Raw genomic sequence first — 19303 nt, 5'->3', positions numbered from 1 at the left:
CTCACTGTTACCATCAGGAATGAGGTACAGAAGCCTGAAGGCACACACTCAACAATTCAGCAACAGCTTCTTCCCCTCTGCTGTCTTATTTCTGAATGGATATTGAACCCATGAACACTACCTCACTGCTTTTTTATTTCCTGTTTTTTGTTCTACTTATTTAATTTAGCTATTATATACAGATATACGCTCACTGTAGTTCACAGTTTTTTCTCTCTATTATCATGTTTTGCATTTTAAAAAACTTCACGATATACGCTGGTGCTAATAAATCTGATTCTGGTTCCCCTCACTCTGACCTGCGCTGTGCCCCTGATACTGTGTTACTGTGTTGTCTATTCAGACCATTAACCTCCACCGTGCTCCCCTGCCCCCACCTCCGTTTCGAGCTCACCCTATGTGCCCTCTGCTCACTGCAACTCTACAACATATAACCCCATTCACTCCTCCAGCTCAGCCAGGGTCAGTGTCCCAAGCACTGGAATCCTGGCCAGAACCACCCTGCCTTTCACAGCTCACGCCTCTTCTGTGGTTCATTAACCCCTGCCCCCTTTCCTCCTCTAACAGCAGCAAAGCTTGCTCTTAAGCAGTTGTTCTACTACGTAAATCCAAGTTGTTGCTGTTGGAGTCCTGTGACGAATCTTTCCAGGCGAACTGCCAAGGCTCGTGAACTTTAACCTTCTTGGATGTGCATGGGTTAAATGCCAAATGTTTTCCTGACAGTTTTGTTTCCCTACCTTGGTTTGCAAATGGACTTGATCAGTCTTCGTATCAGTGCTCAGCGTCATACAGCATAGAAACAGGCCTTTCAGCCCATTGAATCTGTGCCAACCATCAACCACCCATTCAGAATCAGGTTTATTATCACTAAGGAATGTCACAAAATTTATTGTTTTGTGGCAGCAGTACAGTGCAAGACATTAAAATTATGCACTCTTCTTGCTATTTTCTTCGGACAGGAGGTATAGAAGGTTTAGATCCCACACCACCTAGTTTAGGAACTGTTGTTACCCTACAACCATCAGGCTCTTGAACCAGTGTGGATAACTTTTCTCACAACAGCTCTGAACTGGTTCCATAACTTACATTTTCATAACTTAACATTTTCAAGAACAATTTACAATTCATAGTCTCAGCATTTTATTTGCACAGTTTGTCGACTTTCACACATTAGTTGTTTGTCAGTCTTTGTATGTATAGTTTTTTTTAATAAATTATATTCTATTTCTTTATTGTCTTTTAACTGCCTGCAAGAAAACAAATCTCAAGGTAGTATGGTAACATATACATACTTTGATAATAATTTTTTACTTTCACTTCAACATTAGGACCTGACCTTTGTGCAAGAGAGTGGATAAAGTCCTCCAATATTAACACCTGTGATCACTTCACCTTAAGGACATAGAACTCTGTGAACACTGCAGTCTCTTCAGTTTCCAGCCATACACTCTTATATTGGTGGAGTAGAAAGCACAAAATGTCGCGTTTAGTTTGTCAGCGTTGCTCCACGACCAACCAAGATTCAAAACTGTTTTTGCAGTCTGCCTTATCTCCCTCTCTCACACTAAGGCATTTCTTCTGACCTTCATCCCAGTGCTGAAATGTTAAACAGCTCCAGAGTAAACAATGCAATAAATTCTACACAGATGTTGCTGGGACTTGAGGACATGAGCTATAGGGAAAGTCTAGATAGATGAGGACTTTGTTCCATGGAGGGTGGGAGAACGAGGTGAGATTTGACAAGAGGTATACAACACTCTCGGGTGTATAGACAGCATAAATGGAAGTAGGCTTTTCTTACTGAGGTTAGGTGAGACTAGAACTAGAGGTCATGGGTTAAAGGTGAAGTGAAATATTTAAGTGGAACCTGAGGGAGAACTTCTTCACTCAGAGGGTGTTGAGAGAGTGAAAAGAGATGCCAGCCCTAGTGGTGGATGCAAAGTTGATTGCAAATTTTCAGAGAGCTTTGGATGGGAGGGCTATTGCCCCGGTGTAATTTAATGTGACTGGGCAGAAGATTGGGTTGGCATGGACTGGAAGGGCTGAGTGGTCTCTTTCTACGTGATTAGGCAGTGGAATACTGATATGAAATGTGTGTGTGGGGGGCAGGGGTTGAGGGTGGGTTAATCAGACACAGGCCAGCGTCATACACCAACATCACTCTCCCTCCTTTGAGACAGTAGGGGCTGTACCTGGCCCTGACTGTGGGAGGAGATAGCTTGCTGGTTTTCCTGTCCTCGTCCCAGCCTACACACGTCTAATAACAGCACCCACGTGCTAGGAAGTGAGCACACGGATGCTCTAACCAGTGTTAGAGTTGTTGAGAGGGACGGGGACAACTCTGTTCCTGAACAATCAATCTTGAGGCCAAATTCCGGCCTACTTTAAACCCACCTCTCTCTGGCCAGGTTATGGATCATTCAACAACAAAACTGGCCACTCAGCCCATCACATGCATGCCATCCATTGTACATAACTACACTAGTCCCTTTCAACAGCAGTTAGATCAGAGACGTCTATGCCTTGCCAACTCAAGTGCTCATCCAGATGTTTCGTAAGTGTTGTGAGCATCCCTCCCTCCGAAACCTCCTCAGGCAGCACATTCCAGATGTTACCCCGGAGCTGGAGGACTGTCTGCATGTGTGAGTGGGAAAGAGGTAATAGGGGCGTGTTGGGCTGTTGTTCTTTTGTTTTTGTTGCTCTACTGAACACAAGGGGCATGCCGTGCTGCGTTGGAATGTGTGGCGACACTTGCGGGCTGACCCATCACACCTTTGGGTTGCGTTGGTTGCTAACACGAATGGCACATTTCACTGCGTGTTTTGGGGTACACGTGATCAATAAGTTACTCTGAACCTGAACCCGAATCACACGTCTCAAGGGGAAGACATGTCACCTCAGATCTTTATACCAATTGGCTCCTGTTTCAGACGTGAAAAAGGATTCTTACCATCTACCCTATCCCTCCCCCTCTATCACATCACTTCTCTATCTCGTCAAGAAACAGACCAAGTCAAGTAGGGTTTTATTGCCACCTGCACAAGTACAGTGAGGTACAGATACAGTGAAAATCTTGCTTGAAGGCACGAAGATTCAGACAATGTACCGAACAGGTTGAAATAAATTGCACAAAGCAGTGAAAAGGCAGTGCAAGACAAGACATTGTGGTATAGATAGGGCAAATACAAGCAGGTTTTCACCACTGAGGTTGGGTGAGACTAGAACAAGAGGTCACGGGTTAAGGGTGAAAGGTGAAATGTTTAAGGGGCTCCTGAGGGGGAACTTCTTTGCTCAGAGAGAGGACCGAACTGCCAGCGGAAGTGATAGATACCAGCTTGACAGTAAAGTTTCGGAGAAATTTAGTTAAGCATGTGGACGGGAGGGGCAAAGAGGGATATGGCCCTGGTGCAGGCTGATGGGACCAGGCAGAATAATAGTTTGGCATGGACTAGGTGGGCCAAATGGACTGCTTCTGTGCTGTACTGTTCTATGACTCTATTCGCGCAAGAAATACTGCAATTCCGCCAGAGTGCAAGGGACGGTCTTTAGCGGTCTGTCGCCGAGCTAGGGTCTGCAATTCAGATCACAAAATACTCTAAGCAAACCTCTCCAAATCTGCCTTGGAGCGGGTGAGACCAGCACAGACTGGTTTGATGCTGGGGCGTCAGCAACTGTGCAGTTTCCTGATTTAGTCTCACTATAAAACACATCAACCACCACTTCACTACAATGAGGTCATTTCTTCTCAATCACACAGGGCTCCCTCTTAATCTCTCTGTCATGTAACGTAAACTGTTAAATCTGACAAAAGACCTCACGCACTTCATTTTGAAAGAAGCACAGTTTATTTCGTCTGGCAACGTAAACACAGCAAAACACAAAACATACCTATGTGTACCACTCATCTTCAGGTCATGTGTATTGGTTTATTGTTGGCTCCTGTACCAAGTTACAGTGAAAAACTTTGTTTTGCATGCCAGCCATACAGATCATTTCTTTACAGCAGTGCATTAAGGTGGTATAAGGGAAAACAACAGCCAGATACAGAATAAAGTGTTAAAAGTTTCAAAGAAAGTGCAAGTAAACATTGTGCAAGATCACAACAAGATAGATTGTGAGGTTGAGCCCATCCCAGTGAACGTTCAATGTTTTTTTAAACAGCAGGATAGAGCGTGTCATTTAGCCTGCATGCTTTCTGTCTTTTGCCTGATGGGAGGGGGGAGGAGAGAGGATGTTCCGAGTGGGTGGGGTCTCTGATTCGGCCGGCTGAGGCAACGAGAAGTGTAGACAGAGTCCATGGAGGGGAGGCAGGTTTCCATAATGTGCTGAGCTGTGTCCACAACCCCCTGCAGTTTCTTTGCGGTCACAGGCAGAGCAGTTGCTGTCCCAAGCTGCGATGTATCTGCATAGGTTACTTTCTATGGTGTATTAATACAAACTGCTGAGGACCCAAGGTGCCTCCCTAAGTTACTTAACCTACTTAGCTAGCAGAGGGTTAATGAAGCTTCTTGACCATGGTGTCTATGTGCTTGCACCAGGGCAGGTTCTTCATAATTTGAAGGTCTCAATCCTCTATATGAAAACATATAATGAAATGAATCGTTTGCGCCAATGACCAACACAGTCCAAAAGTATGCTGGGCTGAGCCCGCGAGTGTTGCCACGCTTCCAGGGCCAACATAGTGTTCCCAAACTTATCAATCCTAACCCTTGCACCTTTGTAAAGTGAGAGGACACCTATGCGGCCACAGGGAGAACTTACAAAGTCTTTATAGCCATCGGGGGAACTGAACCCCGATCACTGATGCTGTAAAGCGTTATGCTGCAGGTAATTAGCACCGCTGAAACACAAACACCCTTACAATTTGACGTAACGTATACCGTGGGGCACCGTGGTAGCTTAGCGGTTCGCGCAACGCTGTTACGGTTCAGGATGTTGGAGTTCAGAGTTCAACTCCAGCGCCATCTATCAGGAGTTTTGTATGTTCTCCCCATGACTGTGTGGATTTCTTCCAGGTGCTCCAATTTCCTCCCATAGTTCAAAGACATACCAGTTCGGAGGGTAATTTGTCCTTACAAATTGTCCTGTGAGAGGCTGGTATTAAAACAGGTGGATTGCTTGGCAGTGCATCTCATCGGAAGGGCCTGTTCCGTGCTGTATCTCTAAATAAAAATAAATAAGTAAGTAAATGGAAGGCTACCTGGCCACCAAATTTCACTGGTAATGGTCTTAGTCACATATGATGGGCTAGCAATTACCTATCACTCTGGGACATCCAAAAGGGATGTGCTATGGAAATGCAAGCCTCACAACCTTGCCCAATCATCACCCTTCCAAAAAAGGGATCTCATTCGTTGACAAATTGAGGGAGACATTTGAGTCAAAGAGTCAGAGAATAATACATCAAAGTCCCTTTGGCCCGTCTATTCTGTACCAACCTTAGATGATGCCCATCTAAACCAGTCCAATTTGCCCCACATTTGGCCCATATCCCTCTCAACCTTTCCTATCCCTGTCTCTGTGCAACTATCAATAAATGTTGTCATTGTACCACCCACAACCACTTCTTGGCAGCTCAACCTGCTGTGTCAGGTTGCCCGTCAGGTCCCCTTTAAGTTGTTCCCCTCTCACCTTAAACCTGTCCTCAAGGTTTTGATTCCCTTACTCTGGGAAACAGATGGAATACATTCACCCAGTCTATGACCCTTATGATTTTATGCGCCCCTATAAGACCACCCTTCAGTCTCTTACATGCCAAGGAATAAAGTCCCAGCCTTCCCAACCTCTCCCAATAACTCATGCCCTTGAGGCCCATTTCTCTCCTGAACTCCCTGACAAATCAGGGCAAGGTGAAGGATCAGAGGTGGGGTGGCTGGGTATCACAGCAGGTTTTTTTTTAAATCTATCTTTATATCTGTCTATGTATGTAAACTAATCTCGTGCATTTATATTTAGTGTGTTTTATTGTGTTCTTTATGCCTACTGTGCATTTTTTGTATAAAAATCACTTCGTTCTTCTTCGTGCTTGTGTACTGCCGAATGACAATAAATAATCTTGAGTCTTGAAAAAAGTATTAGTTCACTGCGGTGTTTCCAAACTTCTTTGGATTGAAAGACTGCCCTACTTACATTCAATAAAGGGTGTGCTCTCTCTATTTGGAAAGGTATGCAACGTCCCACAGTATCAACAAAAAGAATGTCAGTGAAGAGTGCTGTCCTTTCAAGCAATTCCTTTCTTGTACAGAATACAATGTTCTTTTGGAGCAAGAAGATGTTTTTTAACATCCTTGTAAAGATTACAAATTAACGGAGTTAACATTTTGTCGGTCCAGGAACCAGTTCTGGTTAAGGTCTTACCTAAGACTGCTGGGACTGTTGTAGAGACAGGGGCTTCTGGCGTGTTGGTGTAGCTGTTCAGTTTTGGTGAATGAGGAATGGATTGGGGATGAGGGGAGTCGGAGAGGATGGGATGACTAATACTCCCATCTTTTATTGGATGATGACCTTATGAGTGATAACTTGATCATGGGATCAGCAGTGGAAAGGATGAACAGCTTCAAGTTGCTGGGTGTCAACATCTCTGAAGATCTATCCTGAGCTCAAGATATTAATAAAATTATGAATAATTGTATTATTTATGGCTGTATTTCATTAAGAGTTTAAAGGAATTTGGTATGTCACCAAAGACGATGTGCTGTGGAGAGCATTCTGATCAGTTGCATAAGAGCCCAGTTTGGAGGTGTCAATGAACAGGATGGGAAAAGACTGTGGAGGGTTGCAGACCTAGCCAGCTCCGTCAGGGGCACAACCCTTCCCACCACTAAGACGTCGTAGAAAGGCGATGCATCAAGAATGCGGCATCCGTTATAAAGGACGCTCAACACCTGGGGCATGCCCAATCCTCACTACTACCATCAAGGAGGACGTGCAGGTGCCTGAAGACATATACTCAGCATTTTAGCAACAGCTTCTTCTCCTCCACCATCAGATTTCTGGACGGCCCATGAACCCATGACTGCTACCTCACCAGTGTGCTCTTTTACCGCGACATTTCTTGTAGTATCTTTTTATGCATCACATTCTATTGCTGTGCCTCAAAACAACAAATTTCATGACATATAACAAAATTTATATCAGTGATAATAAATCTAATCTTGATTCCGAGGAACCTTACAGCTAGTTATGAACACAGCCATGAACGTGTCTTGTGCATGTACTAAGCTGGAATGGTGAGAGGACGCCGGAGACCAGGAGCCCTGAGACGAGCGGATGAGTGGAGATCAAAGACCCCGGGAGATGGAACGTTCCAGGATCTCGGACACCTCCCGACCAAGAGCTGCTTCAACCATCAGTGTAGCAGAGGTCTAAGGGCATCGAATCCACAATTTCGGCAATGTCTCCATTTGGTATTTGCTTCCCGAATCCTAGCCCAGTTCAGGTGAAGGATTACCCACTGTTCCACTGGAACGTCAAATGGTCACTAGACAGGGATATGTCTGAATTTGTAGACAGTGAATTCTGAACTGCCCTGGCCTTTACTGGTGACGTGGACCCTGGTGAGTGAGTGAGTCTCAACCGGATACTAGGAAGAACCTTAAGGTCCTCAAGAGCTTTCTGAAAGAAAATGGGCTTGGGGTTAAGCTCAGTCAGACCCCTGAGTTCTATATCACTTTTAAAAATTAAAAACTCCGTCAATCAGTGGCTTTTTTATTAAGGTAAGATTAATTAGCGTAGTGAGCACTACTCTTTGCAATACTAGCGACCCAGGTTCAATTCCGCCTGTCATGATGGCGTTCCCCCGATGAAGTGCCCAACTCAACCACTATTTTTGTCAGCTCTCTCCCAATAGGCATAAGGAAGTTCTCCTTTACATCTTTCAGCTCTGAACCTTAAAGCAGATCCCCCTTTGCATTTATCACTCCTCCCAATGAAATAGACTATGTGCTTGAGAGAGTGTAGAGGAGATTTACAAGGATGTGGCCTGGATTGGAGGGCATAGCTTATGAGAATAGGTTGAGTGAACTCGGCCTTTTCTCCTTGGAGTGATGGAGGATGAGAGGTAACCTGATAGAGGTGTATAAGATGATGAGGGGCATTGATCGTGTGGATAGTTGGAGGCTTTTTCCCAGGGCTGAAGTGGCTAACATGTGGGGCCAGAGTTTTAAGGTGCTTGCAAATAGGTACCAAGGAGATGTCAGGGGTAAGTTTTTCACACAGAGAGTGGTGGGTGCGTGGAATGCATTGCTGGCAACGGTGGTGGAAGCGGATACAATAGGGTCCTTTAAGACCCTTTTAGTTAGGTACATGGAACTTAGAAAAATAGAGGGCTGTGTGCTAGGGAAATTTTAGGCAGCTTCTAGAGTGTGTTACTTGGTCGGCACAACATTGTGGGCCGAAGGGCCTGTAATGTGCTGTAGATTTCTATGTTTTATGTTATACCTTGTCTGTGTCCCTCATGACCTTATATAGGTCTATCAGCTGAACTCATACATCCCGAGGGCTTTCATACAGAAAGAAATAAGTTTGTGAAACAGTTAATAAGAATTACAAGTAATTAGATAGATAGATAGATACTTTATTGATCCCAAAGGAAATTAGTCTCATTTTAGCATTACAAGTGAACAGATATACAAATATTTGAAGATAAGTAAGAAAAAAATAAAAAATAAGTTACCACAAACAGTCTAACAGGAGGGAGTTATCACTTCCCCAGCTATAGTTTGACTCATTATGGAGCCTAATGGCCGAGGGTAAGAATGACCTCAAACAGCACTCTTTGGAGCAGTGCAGTTGTCTTAATCTCTTACTAAAAGTGCTCCTCTGTTCAGCCAAGAGGGTGAGAAACATTGTCCAGAATCTCCAGGATTTTTGGTCAGGTTCTTTAATACATATAATAAAGGCTATTTAGCTGGGAAATTCCAGAAAATTAACCATCAGTTGCTTCTATTTAGTGAAAATAGTTCTGATTAAGCATGAGTGTGCTGTATCTGGGAAATGAGGAAATAGTTTAAGTGGCTGAGCTCTGAGTCCATGGAAAAGCACCTCGTGATTCAAATGCTGAGTCTATCTCTGCCTGCGGTTAACTGTAGCTCTCTGTAGCTGGTCTAAACCAGTTCTAGGCTGCTGTTCTCGAGAACAAACAAAAGAGATGTGAAACTTAATCATCGCTCGCAAACGTGGATGAAAGAGTGACGAGAATGAGCAAACCAGCCCCTCATTAACTGCAACCTCGCAGAAAACTATCAATCCAAAATAGGAAGTGCTGGAAGCTATACTTGCTGGGTGCAAAAAATAGATGTTTTGTTTTCATCGCGTGCCAACTTGTACTCCTTCGCCTCCCCCAGTCTTCTTATTCTGGCTTCTTGCTCATTCCTTTCCAGTCCTGGTGCAGGGTCGCGGTGGAAAGCACATTCCTCTCCATAGATGCTGCCTGACCTGCTGAGTTGCGCCAGTATTTTCTGTGCATCTCTTTGCATTTCCAGCATCTGTAGTAACTCTTGTGTTTTAAATTACGTTGTCACTGTCCGTTTTTTTTTGCTGGAAAGTCTGCTCGTTGTTTCCTGGTAATTGCCTAGGATGTTTGGTACATATCCATGGCTCGTCAGGCTAGTCGAGGATTACAGACTCTCCTGGCTGATGTGCTTCCTCCCGCACTTTGTATTGCTCTTCATTCCTAGCACCTGCTGAATCTCAATCTGGCTATGACTTAATTTTGTTTTTCAGAATAAAATTTATACAAGGCTTTTAGCACCCACAGGTCATCTGCTCAACAAGCAGTGTTTGACATTATGGCACATTAGGAGTTTTGGGACAGGTTATTTTGACCTTTGCTAACTCTAAGGCCGTATTATTGACCTGTTGCTAGAGAATTTTCAGGGTCAGGTCCCTCTTCCTGCAGTGTGCTTGTCTGACTCCATTCGGAGCTATCGGTGCAGTTTTAGCTTGTCGACGGGGTGGGCGGGTGGTGGGTTGCTACAGAGGATTATTAATTCTGGGCGATACCGGAGAGGAGGGAAAGGGTTAGCCCATGAAGAGACAGCCAGTCGTCTGAAATCATACTCGCTGGAATTCAGAAGAATGAAAGGGGATCTTATAGAAACATAAAATTATGGAAGGGATAGATAAGACAGAGACGGAAAAGTTGTTTCCATTGGTAAGAATCTAAATCCATTCCCCCAAATCCCCTAGTGAGATTAAAACTAGGAAGCATAGCCTCAATTCTGGATACTAGATCTAGGACAGAGAAGAGGGGAAACTACTTTTCCCGGAGAGCGGTGAATCTGTGGAATTCCCTGCCCAGGCAAGCAGGAGTGGCTACCTCATTAAATATACAGTGGATTCTGGTTAATCAGGGCAGGCACTTATTTGGGACAACTTTTCAAAAAATATTTCTAAACTCCAAGGAATATGGACCCAATCTGTGGAGCCTCTCTTGATAAGGCAATTCTCTCATCGCAGGGATTAGCCTCGTGAATCTCCTCCGGGCTGCCTTCAATATTGTGTTTTAAATAAGGAATTTAGGAATTTGGGGGCTGTGACTAACCCCCCATACAACTGGAACAAGGTCTCCCTATTCTTAAACTCCAACCCCTTCGCAATAAAGGAAATTATTTGTCCTTTGTAATTACTCATTGGACCTGCATGCTAAGTTCTTGTGATTCACATTTAGATCACTCTCAGCACTCATCCACAGAGCTGGGTTTCAAGTTGCAGTTTGCAATAAGTACAGAGAAATGCCTGAAGAAAGATAATTCACGGTTCCATGCTGAAGTAGTGAGGGACTGGACTGGAGAACTAATCTGATACATCCCCGGAGACCGGCAAATTTCCATGGATGTACAGAGGAGAGCTTTCCGACTGGCTTCATCGCAGCCTGGTACGGAGCTCCCAGTGTGCAGGACTGCAAGAAAGCTGAAGAGGGGGGCTGTAGACTCAGCCATCACAAGCACAAGCCTCTCAAACATCTAGGACATCTTCAGAAGGCAGCATCCATCAATAAAGACCCACGCCATCTGGGACATGCCCTCTCCTTGTTACCACCACCACAGAGGAGGCCTGAGGGCCCACACTCTTCTCAGAAAATGCAGAGGAGGCTTGACTCAGAAGCAGGGCGGCAGCTTAGCGATGAGTGATCCTTTCAATAAGAAGCTGCAAAATAACAAGCCACCAGGGGCCACAAAACAGGAGAGAACAGATACTTAACACAACAGGGCAACGGGGTAATTAAAGGCTAGGAGCAACTGGTTAAGGCTGGCTGGTTTGGTGGGTGAAGAAAAGATGTGGACGAGATTATGCTCCCTCAAATTCAGAAGAATGAAAGGGGATCTTACAGAAACATAAAAATTATGAAAGGGATAGATAAGATAGAGACAGAAAAGTTGTTTCCATTGGTAAGAAGTCAAGTCACTTTTTACTGTCATTTCGACCATAACTGCTGGTACAGTACACAGTAAAAACGAGACAACATTTTTCAGGATAATGGTGCTACATGAAACAATACAAAAACTACACTGAACTACGTAAAACAACACAAAAACTACACTAGACTACAGACCTACCCAGGACTGCATTAAGTACACAGAACAGTGCAGGCATTACAGTAAATAATGAACAAGACGATAGGCACAGCGGAGGGCAGTAGGTTGATAGTCCGATGGGGGAAAAACCGTTGCATAAATAAACAGCTGAATGGCAGTGTCTGGGATCACATCCATTTCTGTACTCCCGCCAAGTATTTCATTGGAGTCGGATGTCGTCCAATTTAATGTCCATTGGAGAGCAGAGTGGACGGGAGAGACGGCCGGCTAGGGCTTGCTTTTTTCCCGGCACAGACTCCTGCCCGCTCGCCTCGCTTCCGCTTCCTCGCACACCGCTTACGATGTCCCCACCTGCGGCCCTGGCATCAGGCGACTCCGGGGACTACGGGCCTGATTTCCCCCAGGATCAATAAAGTATGACTATGACTACTATTCTCTCGGCAAGCGGAGGTCACGCAATTTAACCAGCAGATCTTCATGAAGGTTTGTTTTCGGGCGATCTCTGTATTGTAGCAGTATCTGGCGACGGTAGATAGTCGCTCTGTTATCCATTGCCCTAAACCCTAATTGTGCCTTAAAATTAAATTTAAAAACAAATTAAAGTAGCACCAGATCCAAAAGGCCGTTGCTACCGTGCCGCGCTGCCTGCTGGACCTGCTGAATCTAAATCTATTCCCCCGAATCTTCAGGCTGTGTCTCCTAATGAAACTAAAACTAGGAGGCATACCCTCAATTGGGGATAATAAATTTAGGACAGAGAAGAGGAGAAACTACTTTTCCCAGAGAGAAGTGAATCTGTGGCATTCCCTGCCTAATGCTCTATATATAGTCAATGTTTAATCCCTCAAACAACATTCAAACTGGAACAGCATTGTAATAACAATATTTAAAAGGCAATACAAGCCAGTACCAATTCCAATAATAATTCCACACCTCCCTTCCCTCCTTCCTTTCCAGTGCTGATGAGGGGTGTCGGCCCAAAACCCCTCGAACGTATATTTCCCTCCACCGATACTTCCCGACTTGCTGAGTTCCTTCAGTATCTTGTGGGAGCCACTTGAGATTTCTGGCCTGTGCAGAATCTCTTGTGGGCACCATGGCTTGCGTGGACGAGTCAGGCTGAGGCCAGGGACCTGTTTCGTGCTGTATGGCTCTGTGGCCCTGAACTCCTCTGTTTCTGGGATCTTGCTATGCATAAGAAAGCTGTTCCAATCCACAACATTCAAATTTAAACCAGAAGTTAGCTGTTTCACCGGCTGTACAGTTCCTTGGCCAGTCTTTTATTGTGAGAGCCTACTCCTCCCCACGCCCCCCCCCCACCACCCTCCAGTTCCGACAACATCAAAGCTCAGTTGCCGTGGTTATTAGTTGCAAAGTGATCGCGTGTCTCCTTGCAGGAAGAGAGTAGCGGTTCAGGTTTCACAAGGGACTGAAAGTGGAAGAGCTCTATGTCCTCGGGAACGGCTGGTCTGAACGCGGGGAGGCACCTAATCTGGGTCGCCGAGGAGCGATCGCGTTTGAAAGTTGCGCTCTGAGTCACAGGGTCGGGGAAACCATCCTCCTCGTTGACACGCCAGTGACTGGCTGACAAACCTGCCTGAGCTGGTCCCAGCCGGCTGGGAGTTGATTACAGGGCGTTTATTCCACTCCTCTGACTGCATGTGCTTGGTGAAAGATCAGACAAGAGATGTTTTCTTCCTCCCCTCTCTCTCTCGTGCACGCTCTTTCTTTCCTTACTCTTCCTCTTTCTCACTATCTTTCATTCTTTTTTACCCTCTCCCTTTCTTGCTGTCTCTCTCTTTTCTTACTTTTATCACTCTCTGCTTTCCCCCCCTGCTCGTTCTTGCTGTCTCTCCCTTTTTTTACTTTAACCACTCTCTTTTGACTTTCTCCCTCTATCTCTTGTTGTTTCCCTCACTCTCTCCTTTCTGTCTCTCTCTTGCTTCCTCTCTCTCTCTCCCCCTTCCACCCTTACTTGTGACCATTCAAGAGCAAAGGCTGCCCTCGACACTTTAAGTGGGTGGTCAGTGTGGGCAGGGGTGCTTCACACCATTCACGAGACAACCCTTTATATAGCAGTGACCGAATAAATTGTGGAGGCTCAAAGCCAAGCTTTGGAAGACAAACTTTTGAATGCAGGTCTAAATACTGGATTTAAACCTACTTGGTCGCAGAATGAGCGTAAAATGGCGGAAGACAAAATTCCAAATTGTGCTGCAGAATAATGAAAAAATTTTAAAAAGCATATCAACAATATTATATATTCTATAACAATTATATATGGTATATATTTAAGGCTTTATCAACTAGACTGGAAAGTAAGGATGTATCAGACCCCAGCTATCTGGTCAGTGGGTTTTAATAAAGATCAAGTGGGTGCACAGAAGGTTCACAAGCAGTAGGAAGGGTACGTAATAGGATAGGGTGAGCAGACTGGGTCTCTATCCTCTTGCGAAACGAAAGCTGATGGGAAATCTAATGGGGAGTCTGTAAAATGCCGAAGGAGCGGGTGCAGTTTCTGCTTGTCGGGAAGAGGGTTACCACAGGTCATCCACATCAGAGAGTCAACAAGAAGTCCAAAGGGGAAGGTCAGAGAAACTCCCCCCCACCCCCGAGAACGGCGAGAATGTGGAGCTCACTCCCACGGGGAAGGGCGGCGGTGGAGAGGGTTGATGGGGGAGGCTAGACGATCAGAGGACAGAATAGAGGGTCACCCTGAGAGATGAAGATGTGGGGGAGAGTAATGGTTGGATTAATTGGCAGTATTTCCCATATAATTTCACATAAAGAGATCACAATACTGCCTTTAAAATCCACTTATTCATTGATGGTTCAAAGTTTTCCCAGTCTCACCTGCTCTGGGCTTGTGTATAACTTCATTGGCCGCATCAGTCAGGAGGGTCTGTAATTCCCAACGTAGTCTAACAAGCCATCGATACGTATCAAACCTCCGAGGCCCAAAGATAACGAGCAGGCAAAAAAAAACACACAGTGACAATGAAGTTTTAGTCACAAGAGATTCTGCAGATGCTGGAAATCCTGAGCGGTGACACACACACACACACAGGGTCAGGCAGCATCTATGGAGAGAAATAAACAGTTGATATTTCAGGCTGAGACCCTTCATCAGGACACTGTTTTTTTATAATTTTAATTTTACAAGCTGGTTGTTTAAGTATAGATAAATGTGTTCATTTTATAAAGTAAATGCCGCTTTAAAATGAAATTATCATATCCAGTGGCTTTAAAAATGCCAGAAGCTTATTGGCGAAGGATGAAAATTCCTTTATTTTGTTTAATTCCTGGTGAACAGGTCAATTAAAACATCATAAAAGTATTGTCCGAGTTATTATGTGGATTCTTAGACTCATACAGCATGAAAATAGGCCATTCAGCCCACCAAGTCTATGCCAGCCGCCTATTTAAAAAAGCAACCATTTAAGAAAGCAGCATCCATCATCAAGGACCCCACCATCTGGGCCATGCCCTCTTGTTACTGCTATCGGGCAGGATGTACAGAAATTTTAGGTCCCTCACTACCAGGTTCAGGAACAGTTATCACTCTACAACCAGCAATTCCTGAACCAGTGTAGATAACTTCACTCACCCCAGCACTAAACTGATTCCAGACTCATTTTCAAAGACATTCTCAGTCTCAGTACTTTTCATTTATTTGCACCATTTGTCTTCTGGTCCACACTGGGTGTTTATCAGCCTTTGATATTGTATGGATACCTTTGTAAATTCTACTGTGTTTTAAAAAAATTTTTATTGTGAATGCCTGTAAGAAAATGAACCTCCGGGTAGTATAAGGTAACATCAACGTATTTCGATGATAAATTTACTCTAAACTTTAATCAACAACCCCCGTCTTCCCCCTCACCCACACACCAGTAGTAATTTATAGCAGCCAATTAACCCAGCGAACTGCTTGTCTTTGGAAACGTGCAAAGAAACCAGAACACCCAGAGGAAAGCCTTGTACCACTCTGTTTAACATGAAATCCTCTCCGTGTTCAAGACTGCATCTGCTGCCGTGATTCCATCTTTTCATTGTTCCATCATTGACAGTTGTATCCCCTCTCAGAACTTTGCCCCCTCTCCACCCCGCCATTAAAACTCTCTCTTTATAATGGGACCTCTCTGACTCAGCTTTGTGCCTTATCACCCCAACCCAAACCTAACAGAGACACCAGCAGATATTCTTTGTGAAATGTGTTGGGATGTTTGACTGTGTTCTATAAATAGATTATGAGATACAAGAGACTGCAGGTGCTGAAATCTGGAGCAACAAATAATCTGTGCAGAGGAAGGGATTATCCTGAACCTGAACCATTAACAATTCCTCCCTCACCCCACACATGCTGCTCAGCCCACTGAGTTCTTCCTGTGGTTTGATAAATCAGCCCACCTTCATTTACTCAGCTTCACTGAGATGAGGGAGGCTTTTGTGGCTAAATATCTTGTAGTTATCACAGCACGTGTGTTTCTCTTGTTCTTATGTCACAAGATCACAAGGCAAAGGAGCAGAAGTAGGCCACTCAGCCCATCGAGTCTGCTCCGCCACTCCACCATGAGCTAAACTATTCTCCCACCTAGTTCCAGTTTCCGGCTTTTTCCCCATATCCCTTGATACCCTGACTAGTTAGATACCTATCAATCTCCTCCTTAAACACCCTCAATGATCGGGCCTCCACAGATGTATGTGGCAATGAATTCCATAAATCCACCACCCTCTGGCTAAAAAAATTTCTCCTCATCTCTGCTTTAAATGGGTACCCTCTTATTCTAAGACTGTGGCCTCTTGTCCTGGACTCACCCATCAAGGGAAACAGCCTTTCCACATCTATTCTGTCCAACCCTTTCAACATTCAAAATGTTTCTATGAGATCACCTGTGTTCCTCTTGTAGTTATGTCGGCACGCGTGTTTCTCTTCTGCTTTACTTTTGCTTATGCAATGATAATGTACAATCCATGGCCACATTGTTAACTTGAGATTTTTTTTGGGTGGGGGAGGAGGGTTAACGGGGATTGAAGTTGAAACTCCTCTGATGAATGCTGTGTGCATAAGTGAAAGGTATTGCTGTGGAGCCAGGGTAACACACACACACACACAATGCTGAAGGAGCTCAGCAGCTCAGGCAGCATCTATGGAGAGGGATAAACAGTCGACGTTTCAGGCTGAGACCCTTCATCGGGATTTTGTGTGTGTTTACTCTGCATTTCCAGCATCCGTGAATTTCGTGTTCATGATTTACTGCACAGCCAGAGATGGTTAGGACTGGTCGTTTAAAAACACCCATTCACAACAGTGATCACTTTGGACTAAAAGCTACCGTTAATTCTATGTTTTTCTTGTGAATGCTGCTTATATGATGTTAAGCACCGGCGAAGTTTTTCATTGCACCTGTGCATACATGTATTGTACACATGAGAATAAACTCGACGTTAACAATTCGAGCATCCAGTTTTGACATGGATAGTTGTAACACTCTAATGCATTTATCAGCTGTATTAATCAGACATTAGCATTAACGCATTGCTTATAAGTGAGTTACATTTGGTAGTTTATTAAGTAACTACAATACGTAGACTAAAAAAAAATCTTATTCTGATGCAATTGCTGTTGGTCATTGCAAATCCTGTCAACCATAGCCACCCCTAAAGTCAACATTGTTTACAACGCCTTGGGAGCTATTTTTTTTCACAATCCCGAGCGAACAACTACACACCGACTGTAACCAGCTCAAACCAGAACGGCTTCCCCAACCTGTGTGCGCCAGAATTACCAGGTTACATCATGCACTTCCCCCGCAGCAGGTTGATTGACGGGCTTCTCGAGACTCCGATTGGCTTCCTGCTGCTGTCAATCATAAAGGCGTGACCTAAGTTCCCGGCACGGGATTGGCGAGCTGTTTCTTCGCTCCCCGCAGCCCGCACGGGAAAGGGTGCTCTGGCATGTCAATCATTCTGAGCGACGGCAGCCCGCCTCCGGGATCCAAATAAAAGCTGCAACCGGTTGCGAGCGGTTTGGAACGGAGCAGAGCATCGAGATCCGGAGGCCGTTGGCTAGCGCTGGACGCTTGCAGAATGGAGCCCTACCCTGCTCCGTGCCCCGTCTGCCCGGCATGGTTTGGAAGCAGGTGGGAGCGCAAAACCAGGAAGAAGGCATCGGCCAACATCTTCCAAGGCGTGAATCTGGGACAGATGCAAGCGCTGTTCAGGAAAAGCGGCGACGAGAACGCCGAGGAGAGAGCCAGGATCATCTGGGAGAGAGAAAAGCACGGGGACCAGGACTTTACCCAGGCTCTGATGGAGCTGAAATCGAAGAAGACCCAGCTCTTTTTCCAGCACAATAAAACTGGCGCAGAGTTCTTGGGACTGATTTGGGTGAAAGCCTTTAACAAACTGCGGTAATTATTTGCACTTTTACCAAGCAAAAAAACTGGAAAACCTTTGCTTTTGTATAATTTTAAGAAAACCTCTACCTCAAATTTTCCCCAACGCATATGCATCGCTTTGAAGCTCTTACTTGCTTTACGCAGTTTCTCACTTGCAGTTTTTAATGTGTGCGTGTGTATAAAATTCTCGTCATGTTCCCCAGCATCAGGGATGGAGATTGGGGTTGTGAATACGAACCCAACGGCGTCGTGGAGCGGTCGCAGAGAAGCAAGATTAAGCGAAAGCGATTAATCACAAAGAGGTCGCTCAGGAACCTGCTGTAAAATCGGGGACTGTCACTGCGAACTGCTGCATCAACTCTACGAAAACCACGTTGCAATAATTGCGAACTATTGGGGGAAAATGAACTTACTGTATTAATATTTCGTTTCCGCTGGGAAACTGTTGTCCATATTGCTTTAATTTTTATTTAAAATTCCGAACACTAAAACTGTCTTTTTGAATCATTCCGTTTTATAGAGAAAAATGTCCTGCGTTTCAATAAATTTGTGTCATTATTAAAAACCATTGTGCATTTCTTTTTGGGTAAGCCAGGGTGAAATCTATATTCATCATTTTCATTGAACGTGCACCTGTTTATTTTGTAATACGGCCTTTAATATTCACCACACTTTAGTCTTCCAAGCTTGGGTCTTGGGGGTAGATTATAAATAAACTTTAAATTTAACTCTGATGCTTATTTACTTAAGTATCCGGTTTGAAGAGAAAAGTTCCAGCATCATTGCTCATCCACTGGGGGCTTGGTCTATCTGTCCAAAAACTAGAAACACGGGAATGGAGACTCAGGGCAATGTGCAGAGCAGTGGCGAGCCAGTGAAGTAACTCTACTAGGGGGCTAGCATGCACATGATGGACTGAATGGTATATAGCAGCATAGGAACAGACCCCTCAAGTTCAACAGGCAACAGAGGAATCCTGCAAATGCTGGAAACGTGAAGTGCACAAAATGCTGGAGGAACTCAGCAGGCCAGGTAGCATCTATGGAAAAGAGTTAACAGGTGACATCTGATAAGGGTGTCAGCCCTAAACGTCAACTGTTTACTCTTTTCTGTAGATGCTGCCTGGCCTGCTGAGTTCCCCCTGCATTTCGTGTTTGTTGCCTTCAAGTTCAAGTTTATTATTTGACCCTATATAATGGCCAATGAAACACTTGTCAGGACCAAGGTGCACAACACAGTACATAAAACTCGCACACAACTCAATATTACCACAAATAAATATATATACCAGAAGATTGGCACTTAGCATAAAGTACATTTAAAAGTAATGCTGCGGACACTTCATAGTTGATGAGGTGGGTGATG

At 44.6% G+C, this 19303-nt stretch overlaps 1 protein-coding gene across 1 annotated transcript; it reads left to right on the top strand.

The window, feature by feature from the left end:
* Positions 1-17555: 17555 nt before the first annotated feature.
* avpi1 (arginine vasopressin induced 1) lies at positions 17556-18503 on the top strand. Its single transcript, XM_063071123.1, has 2 exons — positions 17556-17950; positions 18142-18503. The coding sequence occupies exons 1-2, from the start codon at positions 17628-17630 to the stop codon at positions 18260-18262; spliced, it is 444 nt and encodes a 147-aa protein (XP_062927193.1). The 5' UTR covers positions 17556-17627; the 3' UTR covers positions 18263-18503.
* The last annotated feature ends 800 nt before the right edge of the window (positions 18504-19303 follow it).

The sequence above is a fragment of the Mobula hypostoma genome, chromosome 19, assembly GCF_963921235.1.
Source record: "Mobula hypostoma chromosome 19, sMobHyp1.1, whole genome shotgun sequence".
In the NCBI taxonomy this organism is placed as follows: domain Eukaryota; kingdom Metazoa; phylum Chordata; class Chondrichthyes; order Myliobatiformes; family Myliobatidae; genus Mobula; species Mobula hypostoma.
This window is presented reverse-complemented; position numbering and strand designations above follow the sequence as displayed.